We start from the raw sequence: 21,170 nt of genomic DNA, 5'->3' as shown, positions 1-21,170 counted from the left end.
GAATTGTGAAGTGCTCCACCCAGAGGGCCAGCCCTGGGGAATAGTGGTCACTGTCGCTGCCACCACTGCTGTGCAGGAGGTCTCTGTGCCTGGTGGTCCTCGTGGCCTGGTCTAGTCGGGCCAGGCATGTGGAGCCTGAAATGAGAAAATGGATGCCCTTTGACATATACCTAAGGGTTCATAAGAAAAAAAAAATAGCCAGCTTTTCTGAAGATTCATGGTTCTCAAGTTCATCTTGAGTGAATGAAAATCTTTTTTTTTTTTTCCCAGCCACACCTTGTGGCTTGCAGAATCTTGGTTCCCGGACCAGGGATTGAGCCCAGGCGCCCGCAATGAAAGCTCCCAAGTCCTGACCCCTGGACCACCAGGGAATTCCCACTGAGGATCTTAAGTTTACACTTCCTAGGCCAAATGCCCAACCCCTGGCTAGAAACCATCCAGGCCTGTCTGTCGAGCTGCTGGCAAAACAGCCTTTCTGTCCTTTTTCAGAATTTCCACCTGAATGCGTTTGGTTTTACTGCTGGTAGAAGGGAGCCTGTAGACTTCCAGCAAAGATTTTGTGATCTCTTGAGAGGGTGGGTACTATACAAATCCCTCGGTGTACAAAGAGGAATCATGCCAGAATCCCTTTGTGGGAGAGCTGGACACCCAGTCACAATAGCACGCGTTCTGAACAGTTCCCTGTGGTGGTGATTTTCCCGCCAGCCCCCAGCATGGGCCCTGTGCCGGTAGCCCGTGTGCAGCGCTGCTGACCCACCCAGACGTGGCATGTGGTGGGACTGCATTCCCAGGCAAAACGCTCCTGCACCTCCAAGTTGTCAGCGTCCCCCCGGAGGCGTGTTTCTCATCAGCACTAATTTTTGCCTTTTATTTCTGACTTGTGGCGGCTTGTCTTGTGAGCCCTAGATAACATAAAGGACCCATCCCTCCCTCTGGAGCCTCAGTCCATTGCAGGCCAGGGACTGAGTGGGTGACACAGTGTTGCCCTGGGTTTCATGAAGATGGGCTCTGTCCTGGCCAACCTTCGCATTCTGTCCCATCTCTCCTGCAGTTTCTGTTTTAAGTGTGACAGAAGCGTCCGCCCCTAGGCTCTCTAGGTCCAGGCTCTTATCAGCTCCTTGACAAGTGGCAGAATTTAAGAAGAGGGCTACTTTGTGCCCTCACACATTTTATTTTTTTACCCATGAAGTTAGTCTTATGTCTGTGGTGAGCAGGGAGCATCCAGGAACCCACTTTCCAAGTGAGTCTTTCTTCACACTTCAAAGAGAACTGCTTCTCAGCGAGGGCCAGGTCTGATTTGTACCTACAAGGATCTGTGTTTTGAAGTAGAGCTTGTGCGGGGTTGAAGGACTTTATCTGCTGGGCTCAGGAATGCAGATGGCACCTGACCCCGGGGATGGGTCAGCTAATGAGCACACAGCCCCCACTGGGCCAAGGTCAGGGGAATTCTATCCAGCCAGCAGGACTGGACTTCATCAGCCATCCTGCCCTCTAGGAGTCACACAGCAGTCTCTCAGAGGGACGTCCTGGTACCTTTCATCTTCCGGCTGTGACTTGGTCTCGGGTATCATCGAATTACAGTTGACCACACTAGGCCCTGTTTCTCTTCGCAGCCTCCCAGTGCAACGTTAGTCTGAAGAAGCAGAGAAGCCGCAGCATCCTCAGCTCCTTCTTCTGCTGCTTCCGTGATTACAATGTGGATGCCCCGCCAGGCAGCAGCCCCGGTGTGCTTCCGCCGCTGGTGGAGGAGAACGGTGGGCTCCAGAAGGTCAGTGCAAATGCTCGACTGCCGCCGCGGGCTCTCTGTCCCATCCTTGACGAACATCCTTAGGAAGACTCTCTGACAGTATGTGTACAGCCATTAACTTAAAGATTTGAAATTGCCAAAAAAGTTCATCATTTTGTTACAGGATATGTCAGTCATTCCCATTTCACAACGAAAGAACATATTTGATGCGAGTTAGAAGAGTCACTTCACATTTTTATCACATTCTGTTGTGGGAGGTTGAATGTATGAAATAGAGAGTTAAAGAACCAGCAACAGACAAAGAAATGGAAAGTCCAGAGGAGAAACAGAAACTTGGAAAAAAGCAGATAATAAATACAAGTGGATTTAACTACCTTGTTTAGTCATAAACATTTGTTATATATTCTTTTATACATATCAAATAAAAAATTTTATGTCAGATCATCACAATAGGTAAAAACAAGTTCTACCCACGTGCTGTCTAACAGACATCATATTCAAAACCAAATGATTCAGAACAGTTCAAGGTAAGAGAATGAGTAAAAAAAAAAAAAAATTACAGAAGTATAAGCCAAAAGGAAGCAGGGATAACAATAGTAATCTCATGTCACGTCAGGGAAAAAAAGGAATATGTAAATCACACTGGCTGTTAAAGTTTTCACTCGGAGGTAACGACTCATTTCAGCTTACTTTTTATTGGCCAAAGCTATTCCCATGATTATACTTAACTTCAAAGAGCATGAAAGTATAATCCTACCATGTGCCCAGAAAGAGAGCTGGATTTGGTAAACAGTGCTAATGACTTACAGCAGGTGGCTACTAGTTTCTGACCCAGCATCCAACATACAGTAATACCAAAAAAAAGGTAGAAAATTAAGAGATGGGCAAAGTGTACAAAGCAAATCAAATAAATAGAAAGCAAAAGTGGCAATGTTAAAATCAGACAAACAGAATTCAAGGCCAAAAGCATTAAACAAGAGAAAGAGGGACATTTTATGTCACAGCATCTAATACATGACGTATATAGTAGCCATAAACCTTTACATACCAATCAACAGTACAGCCAGATACACAGTAGAATATCATTTGAGCATCATAAAAAGCTGACTTCTAAAAATAAACAGCCAACAACATAGGAAAATCATTGGCAGTTCTGGCTAATATATGTAATAAGATAAAAAAATGAAATGATTGATATAAATATGGAAAAGATAGGAAGCCAATTTTATTTGCAGATGGTGTGATTATTTGCATTGAAAACCCAAAATACTACCAAAAAATGAGAGTTCACTAAAAGCTTTTGGTATGGTGGCTCTTATTTATTACGAAATGTGCTGTGTTTCTGAATAGGAAGACTTAAAATTGACATAGAAGAAAAGCTATCTAAGAATAGCTGAGAAATTTTTGGAAAAATATAATGAAAGATAACTTGCCTTAAGAGATATTAAACCTTACCCTCAGTTGATGTGGAAAAATACGTCGGTAGAATTTGTATAATGAAATTTGCCTGTAAACCCTGTCAGAGCCCTGTATTCTGATATCTCCCCTCAGTGTACTTTCCTTAAACTATCAACTTTTACAGTTTGAAAATCATTGCTGTAGAGAGTCCCTATTAATGAAGGGAACATAGTTTGTATCCTAGGCCTGTAGAGGATTGAAAAAAAAAGGAGAAGAATTACCCAAACTGGGCCAGCGCCCTTGAGGTTGGACCTGCCCCGGCCTGGGTCAGGTCGCAGAAGTGACAGACCTCTGCTGTCCCAGTGACAATGGCCTTGTTTCATGACAAGGTGGAGATTGAGCACTTCAACATGACAAGGACTCCGGGACGTGTTTCTACTCCTGCCCATGTAGGGGTAATTTCTGCATCATCAAGGAAGGTTTGAAGAACAGGGAAGACGTGGCAACGTGCCCTAGCTGCTCTCTCCTTGTGAAAGTGATTTATGACAAAGATCAGTTCATGTGTGGAGAGACAGTCCCAGCCACTTCTACTGACAAAGAACTAGTTAAACGCTGAAGAAGACATGTTAGATACCAAAGCCTGAACTTTGGGAAATGAGCCAAGCTGGAAAAATCAAATGCAAAGTCAATAGCTTCTTCATGGGTACAATCATTTTGGAGAGAGAGAGGAGTCACTGCTGTCATAGTAAAAGTTTTGTTTAATGAATACCTGCCTAGATGAATGGCTTGAGAAGGTGGTGTTGAAGAACCTTCCTCCTGGAAGGTTTCCTGGAACCCTTAGCTGTATCTACCAGAGAATAAAGGTCTTTGAAGGCATCTCCTGCAGCAGAGCTGGACTTACCTGGACCTGGTGTTCGTTCGTGGAAATGTCCTTCGGTTAACACTTGTCAGAGTGGCTTTTTAAAGCATTAACCCTGAATAGTGCATCATTTGCATAATCTGTGACCCTTCAGTGTGTGAGACCAGACCCTGTAGAAAGAGCCCATGTCAAAGCGGGGCAACTCTGCCCTTTGCACTTGCCTAATCAGGACACTGGAACGTAAAACCCAGGCTCAGTAGATGTGGAAGCCAGTTGCAGGCCTGTCTCTACCACTGCCTCCCAGGCCCTCTCTGCCTCTTTGAACTCAGCCTGCTGGAGGAGGAGAGAACGATGTGGACGGAATGATTCCATGCATCGTGTGTATTTACTATGTCCTAGAGAAAAGCTTCTGAGCAGTGGCCTGGTGTGACAGCCATCGCGACTGTCCCAATTACAGCCTGGACTGAAGACCAGTTGCCCCAAAATGAAAGTATGGAAGTGTGTGCAGCCCTTGCCAGAGGCAAGGAGTTGTTGGCACTCTGAAGACTCCAGTGGCAGAGACGTGGAGGACTACTGAGAGTGAGGCAGAGTGAATGCCATTGCTAGATGCTTACTCATCCATGCACGCCCCATGTTCACACACACACGTAAACCTCTGGGGTCATTTTCAAGCTCAGATACCTGTCTAAGGTAGCAGCTTTGGTTGTGGTCTGTGTTTCCTCAAGCCCTTCCAAAGTAACCATTTAGTGGTGTTACCTCTCACCTCACTGAGCATTCACTTAGTCTAAAGATGCACTTGTGTTCGGGGGCTGTTTGCCATCTCCCCGCTAGCACTTTGGTTCTCAACTGGAGACGACTGTTTCCCCTAGTAAACATTTGACAGTGTCTGGTGACATTGTGGGTCTTCCCTGGTGAGTCAGTGGTAAAGAATCCACCTGCCAGTATAGGAGATGGCAGGTTCGATCCCTGAGTCAGGAAGATCCCCAGGATGAGGAAATGGCAACCCACTCCAGTATTCTTGCCTGGAGAATCCCCATGGACACAGGAGCCTGGTGGGTGACCATCCATGTGATCACAAAGCGTCAGACGCAACTTCAAGACTGAGCGCACACACACACATGCGCTCAGACACATTTCTGTTGACGCTCCAGGGTTTCTACTGGCATCTAGTGCCTGGAAGCCAGGGATACTGCTGAGCACCCTGCAGAGCACAGGGCAGCCCCCGCAGCAGAGTCCACAGGCCCCGAGTGTCAGTAGTGCAGGGCTGAGAGGGTCCACAGTGACCCAGTGGGCTTGTGAGCCTCTGGTTAAAATCTGTCCCACCAATCTCCAGATGTTAGGAACCATAGTATTTAAAAGCTTCTGAAATGCACTTCTCTGCATAAGTTCTTGAAAACTGAGATTATATTTCATTGCGCTGTTATGTTGGAAAATAGCATGCCTCCACCTTTAATGATGACAAAGGCAGTTGTGAATCCTTAAGACAAGCCCCCAGTGTCCTGAGGAAGGAAAGAGCCATCAAGAGTATGTCAGGAGGAAACAAGCAACTGTCACACTGCAGAGGTGATGACGAGGGGCTGGAGATAATCTAGAAGTTGCTAAATGGTTCTTGGAGCAGAGATCAGAAATCAGCAGAGATCAGCCTCTGTGTCAGTCAGGTTTGACTTCTTCTCATGAGACCCCTGTCCCCAGTGACCCCCCTGAATAAAGAAGGATACACTTTCACAAATCCTTCCTCGTGGAAGACCGCGAACCATGCATCTCCTTATCAGGGACCGTGATGCTGTGACCCATTGCCTCCCATCCATCAGCTGAAAAAGAATAAGAAACACAGAAACTGGAAATTCTCAGTGGAGATAAATTTGCTTTTTTATTAGCTTTTCTCAGTGATGTTAACATGAAGTGTTTCCATGGACCAAGTCTGGAGTGACTGGCATTCTGGGGATAAGGAATGGTTGAGGCCCTTTCTTGGGACCTGAATTTTCTGAACACTCCCCACCAATACAGGTTCTGTTCCCTTTCATGGGAAAGCTGTCCTTTGCCTGTGTCCTTGGAGGGTATTCCTTGCACCTTGCCTGTCCCGTTTGCCCAGTCCTCCCCTAGAAGAGGGCCAGAAGTGGCCAGGGGATCCTCAGAATCTGGTTAAACTGTCTCCATTTCCCTGCGTATCATATTGACTTGAGGCTTTAGTCTTTGGAGAAAAACTTACAAGAAGCAACAAGCAAGTTGTTAGAGAGATTCATGGATCAAAGTAAAGTATGGGTTTTCCTTTCTCCTTTTCAATTAAGAATTAAATTCCTGGGAGTAAAGGAGGCGCTATTTAAATAAACAGGATGATTTATGAGCCTCAGGAACCTGGCCTGGTTTGTCAGGGGAAGGAGTGGCTAGGAGGCAGAGGGGAGCCCAGTAACTGAAGACTATTCTTGGGTTCCTCCTGCTCATTAAATCCCACCAAGGTACAGAGAACAGGAGGTCATATGGCTGCAGTACTCAAGAGTGCTTTGAAGTTTCTTTTGAGAATATGATCTATTTCTCTTTAAATCTGACAATGATTGTGTTTTTTCTTTCTCCTTAGGGTGACCAGAGGCAGATCATTCCCATACCAAGTGTATGTATATTTATCCAATTTTATTTAAACACTCATAGAATCTTGTAGCCTTGGGCCTACTAATATAAAAGACTTTTTTTAATATTTGGCTTATATTGAGCTTTTTAATCATGGTATAAAGAACTCTGTTGTGTTTAGGGGGGCGGTGGCGGGGGAGTGAAGCTACATTTTAAACTGTTAGCAGGAAGTTCTGAGAACTTTCTCAAGAACAACAAGGCAACCAGCATCTATTAACCAAACTCTGACCTTTCTCTCTGAGAAGGACCTCCTGAATAAGTTTAAGGCAGCACTTCCTTCTCCCCGTCCCCACCCCATAGACTGGGAGACCATACTTTTGTCCCAAAGAGGTTCTTTGCAACAGGTTCTGTTTCAGTGGTACCAGGTTCCCAAGACGCCCCTCCCAGGGGAGCAGGCCATTTCTGATTGTTCAAGTGTCAGTAGCTTGGCTATGGCTCCATCAGAAAAATCAGCCCAATCATATTTACAGACCTTGCAGGACCACCCCCGTCCCATTCCCTGCTTCCACCCTGACTCTCCCAGGCTGGCTGTCTGCAGCTCTGCCACAACTGGGTATCCCCTTGAGCCACCAACTTCTGTCCTGGAGTTCGGGAGACTGACCAGAGTCTGAGCCTAGCACAGGCTGTCCCCACCGTTCCTCCTCTTCCTTCTGCTCTGCCAGCCGAGCCAGGTAGCCTGAGGCCAGCCAGCAGGAAGCATTGATCGTCGGTCAATGATCAACTCCCAAAAGAAACCTGCAGTTGAGATGCCTGTATCAAACAAGATCTTTCAAACAGTCTGTGTCCTTAGAGAAGGACTTAGGTTTTTTGTTTTTTTTTTTTCAGATGGCCTGAAATTGGTATTCTAATCCATAAAGATTCTGATTCAGATTGTCTGCTTGAAGTCTGTTCATCTGTCTTTCCTTGGGCTTTTTAACGTTATTTTCTGGGAGCATCCAAGAGACACTGATCTTACATTGAAAGAAACGATTTCATTAGTTCAGTCAGTCAGTCAGTCACTCAGTCGTGTCCGACTCTTTGCGACCCCATGAATCGCAGCACACCAGGCCTCCCTGTCCATCACCAACTCCCAGAGTTCACTCAAACTCACGTCCATTGAGTCGGTGATGCCATCCAGCCATCTCATCCTCTGTTGTCCCCTTTTCCTCCTGCCCCCTATCCCTCCCAGCATCAGGGTCTTTTCCAATGAGTCAACTCTTCACATGAGGTGGCCAAAGTACTGGAGTTTCAGCTTTAGCATCATTCCTTCCAAAGAACACTCAGAATTGATCTCCTTTAGAATGGACTGGTTGGATCGCCTTGCAGTCCAAGGGACTCTCAAGAGTCTTCTCCAACACCACAGTTCATAAGCATCAATTCTTCGGTGCTCAGCTTTCTTCACAGTCCAACTCTCACATCCATACATGACCACTGGAAAAACCATAGCCTTGACTAGATGGACCTTTGTTGGCAAAGTAACAGGTTGACTCCAAATTTGGTAGTGGATATCACTTGTGAATTTTTTCCCTGAACTTTAACTCTGCATTGATTTGCAGCTTGCATGAGTTTGTGGAATGATTCTGAATTTGCCAGCGTGCCTAGGGTTTAGGCTTTGTTGGGAACTGACTTGGTTCAAAAAGATGGATCAATCCATCTTCTAATCCAGTGTTTGAGTAGGGTACCCAGTGAAATTGCTACCAGGGTCTCTTTTTCATCTTTATAACAAAGTAGTTTTGTGTATTTTTCCTGCAAGCATGTCTACATTCAACAGATGACAACAGGTGGCATCTCTCCCCCTACCTCTGGTACTCTGATAGCTCTGGTTTTTTTCCAGAGTTAATTCACAGCTATCTATAAAGTTAAGTGTTGAATCAACGTATTTGTCAGGGCAAACACTTTACTGAGACAAATGACCCTTTCTCCACAAATCTCTTTCTAGAATCCCAGAATAAAATAGCCAAGAGGGAAAAGATGTCTTTTGTAATTTAGCTCAGTGTTAGGTCAGTAAACTGCAGACCTTCCCTACATGTGAGACAGTGGGTCAGACTTTAAGCTTCTGAAATACTTTGCAGGAAAACAAAGCCTACCCAAAGTAACTCACATCTTTGAATGATCACCTCCAGAAAAGCAGGTCCACTGATGGATACCATGTGACCTCCGCTGGCTGTTTAGCAGGCAAGACTGAACCCAAGCCCAACTGGAGGCCAGCTTTGCCAAAGGATTCGAGCCTTGGGGTCCCCTGCAAAATCTGCACCTACCTGTCAAAGTTGCAGGTTCCATAAACAGTAACACTGCCCTGTGGCCCAGAAAGGGCAGTGGTTAGTACTGAGAGCCCTAAGAGCTTGGAGCACTGCCCCACAGGATCAGAAGTCAGGTTTGTACTGAGCCTCCAAACCAAGTCCTCATGCCCTGTAAAAGCTTTGTCCAGCCCATGAAGACAAAGGTGCCCCTGAGCCTGTAGGTGCCCAGAGGAGGTCCAACTGGAGGCCCATCGCTGCTGCTCACTTCACAAGTCCTCCTTTTGTTATTCACATGCTGTAGTTTATATGTGCAGGTTGGATCTTTTGATTTTGTTTTTGTTTTTTACTCAGCTCATTTTTTCATTATTCAGTTTTTCATTCATGCTTTTTAATTTTTATTTATTTGTGCAGACTTCTCTCTACTTGCAGCAAGCAGTGCTGCTCTCTGTTTTCAGTGTGCCAGCTTCTCATTGCTGTGGCTTCTCTTGTTTCAGAGCACAGGCGCTGGAACACAGGCTCAGAAGTTGTGGTAGACAGGCTTAGTTGCTTCACAGCGTGTGGGGTCATCCCAGATCAGGCATCAAACCCGTGTCTCCCGTGTTGGCAAACAGATTCTTTACCACTGAGCCCCCAGGGAAGCCCTCATTCATATTTTTTCATTATTCAAAGTCATGGTTTAAAAAAAATACTGAAAGATTAAAATAGAAAAGAAAATCCCCCAACTTGATCTCACTCCTTAAAATACCCTTCTAGTATTTGTTGTATATTAGAAACTAGTATACTAGTATTTTTTGTATACCAAAAACTTTCTAAATCAACACAAGCATCTTTAAACAAGCGAGAGTATTACAAATTGTTTTCGCTTTTAGCAGGTTATCTTGAATATCTTTCCAGATATTAGTCCGTAGCAAGCTGCCTCATTGTTTTACATGTAGTTGATGGCATTTACTTGGTTTCCACTTCTGTGCTCTTAAAAATAAATACTCTTGTGCCTATGTGTTTGTGCACCTGAGTGATAGTATCTAGGCGATCAGTTCCTAGTTGTGGAAATACTAGGTCAAAGGGTATACTGTATATTTTTGGTAGATTAAAGGCAAATTATCCTCTAAAAACCTAATTTAAATTCCCACCAAGAGTCCATTCCCTTATCAAAAATGGTAGTTAGGAAATACTTTAATCTCAGCTGATCTAAAAGTAAAGAATGGTATCAATTTATTGCTTTAATTGGCATTTCTTCCTGAATGAATATGAACATCTTTTCACAAGTTTATTGTACATGTGTATTTCTCCTTCCCTATTCATTTATACTGTTATCTTTTCAAATTTCAGGGAAATTAGCACTCTCCCATAAATTTATGATATATCTTTCGGCCTTGTCCATAATCATTTTGGCCACAAAGAAGTTTATTTTTGTATAGGGAAATCTTTTATGGCTTCTGAACTTTACATCATGCTTAGAAAGATCTCCCCACTCTATGACTGTGACCCACGTCTTCTCCTAGCGTTTTAACAATTTCATTATCACACTTAAATCTTCGATCCATCTGGATTATGTTGATGTAAGGTGTGAAGTCGAAATTCACCCTTGTTTGCTTTTCCATGTAACCCAGGTCCAGCTTTATTTGCTTTTCCAAATGGCAAGTCAGTTGTCCCCGCATCATGTCCTGAGTAACCCATCTTTTGTACACCTACTGGAAGTGATATCTCTGTCTGGACTTGGTTTTCAACGTGCCGCTTAGTAACATTTGACTCCCAATTGGGAGCTGGGGTTTGAGGCCCTCATGGTCTGTCCGGTAAAGGTCAGGTACCGAAGCGTAAGGAAAAAAGCAGAGAACAGTTTGGGAAACAGTAAAGTTTGGTGGTAAGGCTGAACGTGAGCACTCAATGCTTTGGCCCCAGTGTAGACCTGACCCCATAGTTCCACGCTCTTGCTGGAATAACAGACCAACCGCACCAGCGAGACAGTGCAGCTGAGCCATAAAAATGTTGAAAGAGAAGAGGAGAAAGTTGTTTTCTAACAGTTAAGTTTCTATGCTGTTGGCTTAAGAAGCCTTTAATAAACAGCAAACCTTATGAAAAGCATATAAGCAGAGCAGTTCCTCTCATTAGAGGTGGTGTCGAGTTCCCTTTGCCCACAGCCCTGAGACTCTGCCCTTAGCTTGGAGGCGTGGGGATGGTGGGGGACAGTGTGCAGACTTAGCGCCTGAAACCTCAAATGCACAGACCACCATCCGTGTCCCAAGAAGAGGCACTGCATTTGTAAGGTTTGTGAGAGTGTGCTATGGGGTGAGTACCTTAGATCAGCTATTCCTGCTGCCAGTCCATGACCAAGACAGGACTTTCACTTCCACTCCCAGGAAGATCACTGGTGTGAGTGCCCTCCCCAGACCTAGCCTCTGCCTCACCTCCCATGATTTCTTGCCCCTATTCCCACCCCCTGGCCATGCCCACCCATGCTTTGGAACAAATCATCGTGTTCAGAAAAAGCTCCTTTTTTATATGCTTGGTGTTTCTCCTATTCTTCAGCTTTATGATGGTCTGAGGGAAAATTTGCCTCAGGACATTTTTTAGTTAATGATTCAAGCATCACCTGAGCAGGTCACTGAAGTCACAGAACACTTCTGCAGGTATCTAGCGTCCTTGCACGTTCCGAGGACACAGCAGCTGTCCAGGAGAATTCTTACCCATGGTCTGAAGAATTGGCATTAATCTAAAGCCGAGCTTTCTGGGAAGCTGCGTGCATTTAGGAACCAGGCTGAGGATTAACGAAACTCCACCCCCGACCCGCCCCGCACAGTGCATGGCCCCAGCCTGGCCTTGTTCTCTGCAGCACAAATGATAAATCAATAGCTTGCTTATTATGCCTCTCACCCCACTCACTCTTTTCTCTCTTAAAATAATATGGGGAGGCTTTTTCCTTACTGATAATTCAAAGAATGCTTGTAAAGTGTGGGTTAAATCTGCAAAGAAAGTAATTTTTATTCTTGAGCTTGGAAAATAACTGAGCCACTTTTGGCAGATCTTTGATGTTTTCAGATATGCTCGGGATAGAAGTTCTAGATCTTTATTTTCCAGGCTGGCAATTACATAAAGTTAAAATGTTGTTTTAGTCTATAAATGCATAGAAAAAGGTCTAGGCAGATACACACCAAACTAAGAAGGGGGACACCTGGGGAAAGGAATGGGGGATATGGAAGAGGGAATACTTGTGTTTTATGTGTCTATATTCTTTACAATCAGAATGTGTTTTTATTACATAATTATGAAATAGAAAATTTAAAAAAAAATTTTTATTTTCGTTGCAAGTATGTTTTCTGCTATGGTCCACACAACAGAAATAACCCCAGTTCTCTATATTACGTTCATTTATTGGGCTCATTACACCATACCTTTTTAAATCTCTTTTTGATACAGAACTTCTTGCAAGTTTTGCAGGGGGTTTTTTTGTTTGTTTGTTTGTTTTGACCATGCCACACAACATACAGGGTCTTAGTTCCCTGACGGGGGATTGAACCCAGGCCCCAGCAGTGAAAGCACTGAGTCTTAACCACTGGACTTCCAAGAAATTCCCATGGTTTATTTTCATTTTTTAAAATATAAAAGTCGCTTGCTGATTTGAAATGAAGGGCAGAGTCCTTTCCATGACCCTGGATCCCACACCCAAGGTCTAAGACACGTCTTTCCCAGAGCCACACCGTCGAGGATTCTGCCTGTGAGCATTTGTTAGTGCCAAAGGAGTTGGGAGGCCATAAGGGCCTTTTCTCCTGGGTGATGTTGGAGAGAATGAAACGCACACACTCAATAGAGAGAGCCCCTGGCATTAGAAACGCTCCTGTCTCCACACAGGGCTCATCCTGCTCAACCCCACAAGCCCTCCAGCCAAGATAATCACTGCATTTGCAAATTTACCTAACCTGTTGACCGCCTGTGTTACATTCACTATTGAACCAGCTGAAGTCCAAAATTAAAACAAATTCCTTGACTAATGTTCAACTTGAACCAAAAAGAGAGAAAGAAAGAAACAAAGCCATTTGAAAGGAAATACTTCTAGATTACTTTTCTTTCTTCTTGTTTTATTTGATAAGCTAATTTGTCCATTCTTCAGTGGCTTGGGGCAGATAGAGATTTTCTTGTTGTTTTGTTTTGCATTAACTCCAGAACAGAGTCTGACCTTCCTCCAGGACAGAAAATTAGCTAGTTAATATTGGGTAGTGAATATGCCACAGAGTAAACTGAAATGCTTAAAATTGTTTCTAAACTGAAGCAAGGCCCAAGAAATAAATACTCTTAAGTCAAAAATTGAGATTGGCTGAAGATATCCAGCATTTTCTTAACTCTTATGACCTCTTTATCGTAAGATTGTCAGCTACTACAAAGACATATCAGTGGGTTTTCTGGTTAACACACAGCATGTGAATTCAAGTGTGACTGCCAGGGATAGACTAAAGGGATGGAGCGCCACCTTCACCCCGTGTTGTACCACAGCGGGGCACGCACAGCACAGGGCACTGCGTGTGGGCCAGTCTTAGTTCTGTTTCCTGTTACTGGAGGTCACTGTGGATTGCTGGGCTTCCCTGGTGGCTCAGCTGGTAAAGAATCTGCCTACAATGCGGGAGACCTGGGTTTGATCCCTGGGTTGGGAAGTTCCCCTGGAGAAGGGAACGGCTACCCACTCCAGCATTCTGGCCTGGAGAGTTCCATGGATTGTATAGGCCATGGGTGGGCTCACAAAGAGTTGGACACAACTGAGCGACTTTCAGTTTTCACTTTGGATTGCATTTTGCTGGTGGTTCCATAGTTCCTCTTAAAGGTTTTTCAGAATTTCAGTCACTTTAAAAAATACTATGGTCCAGTATAGCTCTAAAATATACTTACATACCATAGTGAGTTTAAAATGAAATAGGACCCCAGAACATGGGGTGCATGGTTAGAATAGCTGTTATAATTGAACATTCATTTTCATATTGTCCATTTTAATAATAGCAATAGCTACCACACATGTGCCAGGCAGAATGCTGGATGTTTTACTTCAATTATAGCTGATAACAACCTTTTATGGTAAGTATTATTCTCCCAACTCAGAGCCAAGAAACAGAGCTGATGAAAGAAAGCGGATATTCCAGCCAAGCTTTGTCTGGTTCCAAAGCCCAGGCCCTCATCATAGCTGTTCAGACAGTGGCACAGTATTTGTTTGGTAAAACTTCAGTTGTAAGCTACTTCTTCCTATTGTTTTTAATAAAATTCCATGATGCACCTAACCAGACATTTAAATGTTTGGTTTCATTTCTAACCTCACTGTCATAGTGTAACACAATAATAAGGGAATTGGTTGATCTTTTATATAAAGGTAATAATATTGATTTTTTTTTCCCCCGACTTTAGCCACCAGCTAAATACCTCCTTCCAGAGGTAACGGTGCTTGACTATGGAAAGAAATGTGTGGTCATCGATTTAGATGAAACATTGGTGCACAGTTCATTTAAGGTAAATCAACATAAAAAACGATCAGTGATCTTTGTGATTTGGCTACAATTGTATTGGAAAATGGAAAACTAAAAAGATGAAAGCTTGTGGTTTGTTGGCATATGACTTCACTGTTCATAAAATCCCAGTAACAGTTGGTTATTAACTCAGGTGAACATTAACTCGAGTAGTTGAATATTAACATAATTAGTTTGGGAGGAAAAAAATCCACTGGGCTGCCAATATCCCTGAGACCTCATTCTTATGCAGTTTAAGTTTTCCAGCACTCTGCCCCCCGCAGAAATACTTTCCAGGTGGCACGAGGCAGGCAGTGCCCCAGGACACCACTGTGTGTTTGTCTGAGTAACTGAGCACTGTGCGAGCTGCAGGTTATATGGGGAAGGACAAGGGGAGACACAGTTGAAAACTAGCAAGCAACTGACTATCCTGGAAATTTTCCCAGACCAAGTTTTGGAAGATGCCCAGCTCTGAAGAAGACTTTCAGAGTTACGGCATCTGAACAGATTCAGTCATTTATCTTAATGGTTTTCATGACAAGAGTTTGCTGGAGTTTTTCCTTAGCTTCATGGCTAAGTGTGTATCCACCTGCATTGCCCTCCCTCCTGAAGGCCAGGAGCTGCAGTACGCTCAGCGTGAGCATCACAGTCTGACTTCCGTCACCTCCCTCATGCCTCCCTCTCCATCTCCCCACCAGAATAGCAGCCAAAATTACAAACTACCCAAGGGCCTCCATGTATGTGTGTATGTGCTCAGTCATGTCTCTTTGCAGCCACAGGAACTGTAGCCCTCCAGACTCTTCTGTTCATGGAATTCTCCAGGCAAGAATACTGGAGTGGGTTGCCATTTCCTCCTCCAGGGGATCTTCCTGACCCAGGGATCGAACCAGTGTCTCTTAGGCCTCCTGCATTTCAGGCAGATTCTTTACTACTGTGCCACCTGGGAAGCTTGGGCCTCCAGGGAGGAACAGCAATGGCTGTACTCCTAAGAAATGAGTTAATTAATCATTTTTCCAATTTTTAAAGTTGTTTGAAATGAGCAAATGATGAAAAAGTTTGAGAATAGGGGATTGGTGCGTTGGGGGAGAAGCAGAAAGCGTATGGGGTCCTGGTCCTGTTTTCCTTGGGATGTTTCCGGTAATGGAACTGCCCTCCTGTTGCTGGCCAGTTAGACCATTTTCCTCTGTCTACCACCAGCGCATGACCCTGCTGACTTTGCTGGAAGACCTGAAAGCACCACCTGAGATGAAGGGTGTGTCTGACACCAGCCAGTCACTCCTTGATGGTGGTATGGGGAGTGCAAGAGAGCTATCAAATTTTCCTGCAGACCTTTCTCCCAGAAACATCCCTCTTTGGGCCTGCTTCTCACTAAACAGAATCCTCCTTGACAGGTCAGGGCCAGGCAGTTGTCCTGGAGTCCTTGGGAGTGTGGAGGAGGGGCCACACACCCTCCTGGCAGTGAGAAATGGCCTGGCTGACCACTGGAGCATATGGGTACCACTCATTCCACAGCCTCACATGGGCCTTCCCAGGATTGATCCCAAGGATTCAGTGACCTTATATCCCAACTCAACTGTGAACTGCATTGGAAGCTTTTCCTCCCCCTGTGGGCAGGATGCTCAGGACTTTCTCATGTCCCTGAGGAGCAAAGGCCTTTAGGGCAAGGGTCAGTTGTCATCACAGCATAGCCAGCTTCCTTGCAAGCAGCTCTGGGAGCATGAGCATCACCAGCCAGACTGCCCAAGGTTACTGAGGGCTCGTGGCTCCAGAGAGGGAGCCTTGGGAGGCCCTGGTGTTTCCAGGGCCTGCTCAGAGGGCATTGATACACAGGTGATGTGAATAACATGTCTTCATTTCTTCCCTCCCTGAGCTGCCTGCATCTTCAAGCAGAATATTGTATGATTTTTAAGGTTCTGGGCATCCCAAAGCCCTTTGAGAATCTGAAAGCTAAGAACTTCTCTCCTTGAAACTATAGAGCACACAGACCCAGAGACACATGTTCACAGCCCTGGCTTTGGCCCCCTTGTTACATATACTTTGTGGAATAGACCTTATGAGAACTTCTTCCTTCAGCTTTTTGTTTTCTCGGCTCATTCTGTATTTTAGTTGTGAAATTATAAAATACCAAGCTCATCCGTGACCTTCCAACCAAAGCAGTGAAGAAACTGTAAGCTTAAGGCTCAAGTGCTCTACTGGATGCTTAGTACTGGTTCCGTGACCCAGTATTTTCCACAGTTTTTCAGTGTATATCTTAAAGAACAATGTGTGGGTACAGTAATGGACTTAAAGGCAGACTTTAGTTCACATTCTCACCAGAGACTCTCTACCCCCTGCCCCTGCCCAGGGACCATCACACCCAGTCTCCCTCCTTCTAGTCCTCTCTTCCTTATCCCAAGGGTTTGTGATCTCATGATTCTCTTGGGCCTGTTCATTTCCACTTGATTTGTGGAATTCCATTTAGAACTGTATGCAAGTCGGTCGTTGAGAATATAGTGACTGCTGAAGAATCACATTTGAGTTTTAAGTGTCACTGAGTGTGGGGTTACTTTAAATATGCAGATGTTTGTGACTGTGCTAGGTATTGTATCACACAGTGCAGAACAGTCTAAGGTGTGGTGGCTCTCCCACCCACTCCACCCCCCCACCTCCAGGGCAGGAGACGGCCAGGCAAGGCTGGAAATCACTGACGCGCAGAGCTGGATGGAGCCATGGGCACTCATTAGACCCATTGCTCTAACTGTGGAAGACAGGAGAAACCAAGGTCCAGAGGATAAAGAGCCTGCCCAAGGTCGTGGTCTGTGGCCTCTGACCTCACCCCATATATCCAGTGGCCCCACTTTGGGCCCATGTGTTGAGCATGTCTGTATTTGTGCAACTTACCAGATGGCTCCGTGGTAAAGGATCTGCCTGCAATGCAGGAGATGCAGGTTCTATCCCTGAGTCGAGAAGATCCCCTAAAGAAGGAAATGGCAACCCACTCCAGTATTCTTGCCTGGGGAATCCATGGACAGAGGAGCCTACAACCGCAGAGAGTCTGACAGGCCATAGCAACTAAACAAGCACTGTCCTCTGGGGCTGTCAGGCGCTCGCCTCCTCCCCCTGGTGGCCAGCAGTGGTTCCTGCCACTCTAGGCAAGAGCCCAGAGTTGGAGAAGCCTTGTTTCCAAGCTGGGTGCAGCACTCTTTGCGGTTGGGGCCAGGCAGGTAATAAAGATGCTGAAATGTAACAATATTCAGAACAGAAAATAATATTCTTTCCTGCTTATGTTTATTTTGAGGAACCGAAGCATGCTCCAATGTCCCCCTGAACTGTTTTGTCCCATAATAAAAACATTAGTCCAGGCAAGCTTTTTTGGTGCTAAAGTTTCCAGTTTTATTTTGTTCTTTCAGACATATTAATTATAGTTTCTTCTTTCTCCAGCCTATTAGTAATGCTGATTTTATTGTTCCTGTTGAAATTGATGGAACTATACATCAGGTAAGAAATCAAAGCTAAATCTGAGTTTCAGTTAGCATTTTTTTTAGTAATTACATTTTCTATGAACTGTATTTCTAAATTCCCCTTTCAGTAATCATTTTGTTCCTGAATCAGTAGGAGGCAGACTTTATTAAAAATTCAGTGATTTTCTGCTTTTTTTTTTTCACTTGGATGAATTTTATGCTTCGTTTATAAGGGAAGCTATAATCTATTTGTAAATATTAGATGTGGTTGCAGGTTCAAATAGTTCTTTGATTTGATGCAGACTTTTAGAAGTTTCCATATCCCCCACTGGCCTAGCTTGATGGTCTAATTAACTTCGCTATGTAATTGCTTTAGCTACTCTCCTAGCAGGCAACAGGGAAATGTCACAAGTCACTGACTTTACAGTATATTCTCAGCAAAGACTGTCAAAGATTGCCAGCCACTCCAGACTGACCTTGTCACTCCTGAATCATGTTCTGTTAATATTTAGGAAAGCCCAACCCAAAAGGGAAAGGAGGAAGGGTGTGCATTTTTGGATCAGCAGGAAGCTTTGAATAAAGATGCCCTAGTCAGTTGGCATGCATCTTTGTTCCAATATTTTATTTCCCCTTATATTCCTTTTTATTGCATGAAGCTCCTCTAGGAATAGTTTCACTTATGAAATATTGGAAACACTATGGGAAGACATTGTAGGTTTTCCACAGAAATGCCCCAGTCATCTTCTTTGTCAACCCCAAGATCTAAAGGGAGAGCCTGTGGCCTGGTGTGTTTATATCCCAGGAGGAAAACTCACCCTTGGTGCTTGAGTCATAACAGGGTCAAGGGTCTTTCCTTGGAGATGTCGGTAGTCTCTTTGGCCCTTGAATGCAGGGTGTCAGAGCTGGTGGGGCCTTGGGAGTCAACGGGTCCAGCTACCTCACTGTCCACATGGGGGAAGTGAGGCTCAGCCAGGGAGAGGGTTGGATCAAGGTCATACAATAGGACGAGTTGAAATGAGAGCTCCAGTCTCCTGTTCCTGACACAGGGCTCTTTGCCGGGTACTCAAGTCCCTCCCTCCCCCCCTGCCAGGAGGTCCTGCCAGCAGCCCGTCCCTGGTGTTTCCACACTTCATGCTTTGGAAAGCCATCAGGGAGCCAGAATGGCAGGCACTTGGGCATTTAACATTTGCCGAAGCATCCACAGAATTAACTCTGCATCTGAGAAGCAGTTAAGGCTTCCACGTTTATTATCTTGGCTCGTGTGACAGGATAATGGGATGAAGGAGAAGCTGTCCACTGGCATGACAGAAATTAGGAGAGAAATGAATCCCTTCATTCCTCATGACTGTGAGCATGGCCCTCAGGACCTGACTTGCTGTGGCCAGCCCATTCTCAAAGAAGCTGCCCAGCTCCTCCAGCCCTCCAGACTGTGCTATGATTCACCTGGTGGTAGACACTCCAGAGCTGGGATCAAAAACTCATTCTCCTGAGGGAATGAAGCCACAGGCGCCCAGAGGAGGACCAAGGCCCTGGCGAAGGCCGTGGCCTCGTTCAAGTAATCCAGGATAGGCTGTGCAGGTCCCAAGGGGCCTATTCTCGGTTACTTGCACGCGGACGCGGGCCTGGACGCCAGCCTCTGGGCCCAGGACCCTCCTCTCTGTCAGAGGCACCAACGCCATAGTCCCCAGACCATTCTCCTGCCCTTTGCATGTAGCAACACTTGCTTTTCAAGCAGCATCCCGAAGGAGACTGCGGATCACAGGCCGCACCCATTCCTAGCACCTAGCAGCCTCCTGGGCAGAGGGTAGGCCTGGAGCTACTGCAGCCACACCCTACCCACAGGCCTCTCCACTCCGCAGAGCACCCATCCTGGCCATCCTGCTCTTCTGGCCCCTCCCTCCACATGCCCTTTCCCTCAGCCACAAGCTTCCCACCAAGACTTCCACCTGTGTAAACTCCTCTGTCAGCAGCTCTTCCTCTGTATGGAGCAGAACCCCGTTCCCCTCTGCCCCTCCTCCTATAGGGTATCCAGCCTGCTCCATCTGCCGTTCACAACCCATGCATACTCACCTCGACCTGCCTTTTACACTACATCTTCAGCCTTTTCTATCCCCATCTCCCCCTCTTTTATCTCTGCCTCTGAAGGGCTGGTCAGCAGAGCTCTGGCCATTCTCCAATACCCCAAGTGTTTTCAGGCAAGGTCTCATGCTCAAACTAATTTCTCTGCCTGGAAGCTCACTTCTCATCCTTATCAGCCTGGTGAACTCCTATTCATCCTTCAAGGTCCAGGCCAAATGTTCCCTTTTGTGATTCCCTCCCCTTGAGAGGGAAGTTTATCATCACTAATTTATCCTTATGCGCAGCTTTCATTATGCATGTTTATTTTGATCTGTTTTTCTGAATGTCTGCTCTAGACTGTGAGCTCTTCAAGGGCAAGGCCTGTGTTTTCCCTCACGTTTGTAACCACTTCAGGCTGAGGCCAGAGCTGGAACTGAAGGAATATGAGTCGAACTGAATTTTAACAAGTTTGAATTATTTTAGGGAAATGGCTAATTTCAAGTGAAATTTATTCAAGTTTTAATTAGTTCTTCCCTCCTCCCACCTTCTCTGCCTCCTCTCGCCAGCTCTGCCTTCTTTCCCCGCTCCCATGTTTCCTCAGATCTCTTCAGGCTTCCAGCTGGGGGCAGAGCCCAGCCACTCTAGCAAAGGTGGTCCTTTGCCCCGCTGTGCTTGGCGGCTGCTTCTGATGCCTGATTGCTGGGGCTAAGAGTAGGCTGGCCTCACATCCCCTGAAGCATCTGTTTCTGGAGCAGACTGAAGCAGAGTTAATGTTGTGTGTCAAGTAGACGGTTCCCACACCGACAAGGAATCCCTTCACGCAGTCCTACTGCTCCTGTGCCTCCAGCCCAGGCCTTCTGGCAGGAGAAGGGTTCCAGTCAAGTAGGCAACCACCGGAGCAATCCCAGACCTGCTGGGCAGTGGGCCACGCCCTGACCTCCACCAGAAGCACCACCCAAGACCACGGCCTCTGTCTAGAAGCGGCCTGACCCAGAGCATGTCCCATGAAACACATGTGAAATGAAGGCTCTGGGTCACCCGAACGTGGCCCAACCTTTCCACTCACTGGTTCTGAAAATCCCCAGAAGCCTCCACACCATTTCAGCTTCTCTTTCCCCCCTGGGCGGGGAGTCTGCTCCAAACTCTGACCTGGAGTGCACCGTGAGGGGTATCTGGTCCTCAGTGCCATGTTATATTACACAGCCCCTCGTTCAGTCCTCCTGGGGGCAGGAGACAGGAACCAGGAACCGGCTTAGGAATTCTTCCTCCCCAGGGCTCTCAGGGCCCCAGGCCTTCCTCGGCGGCGGCTGTGACTGACCTGCATGCTGTCCCTGCCGTTGCAGG

At 45.8% G+C, this 21,170-nt stretch overlaps 1 protein-coding gene and 1 pseudogene across 1 annotated transcript in view; both read left to right on the top strand.

Moving 5' to 3' along the window:
• Positions 1-21,170, top strand: part of CTDSPL (CTD (carboxy-terminal domain, RNA polymerase II, polypeptide A) small phosphatase-like) — a 101,902-nt gene that overhangs the window by 69,003 nt on the left and 11,729 nt on the right. The window contains exons 2-5 of the mRNA XM_010835512.1: positions 1,614-1,768; positions 6,580-6,612; positions 14,231-14,332; positions 17,749-17,805. Of these exons, the coding sequence (XP_010833814.1) occupies positions 1,614-1,768; positions 6,580-6,612; positions 14,231-14,332; positions 17,749-17,805 (347 nt within the window). The remainder of the gene's footprint in view (positions 1-1,613; positions 1,769-6,579; positions 6,613-14,230; positions 14,333-17,748; positions 17,806-21,170) is intronic.
• LOC104985371 lies at positions 1,788-4,925 on the top strand (annotated as a pseudogene).

This window comes from Bison bison, unplaced genomic scaffold (assembly GCF_000754665.1).
Source record: "Bison bison bison isolate TAMUID 2011002044 unplaced genomic scaffold, Bison_UMD1.0 scf7180017864043, whole genome shotgun sequence".
In the NCBI taxonomy this organism is placed as follows: domain Eukaryota; kingdom Metazoa; phylum Chordata; class Mammalia; order Artiodactyla; family Bovidae; genus Bison; species Bison bison.
The sequence above is the reverse complement of the archived record's forward strand: the minus strand, read 5'-3'. Positions and strand labels throughout refer to the sequence as shown.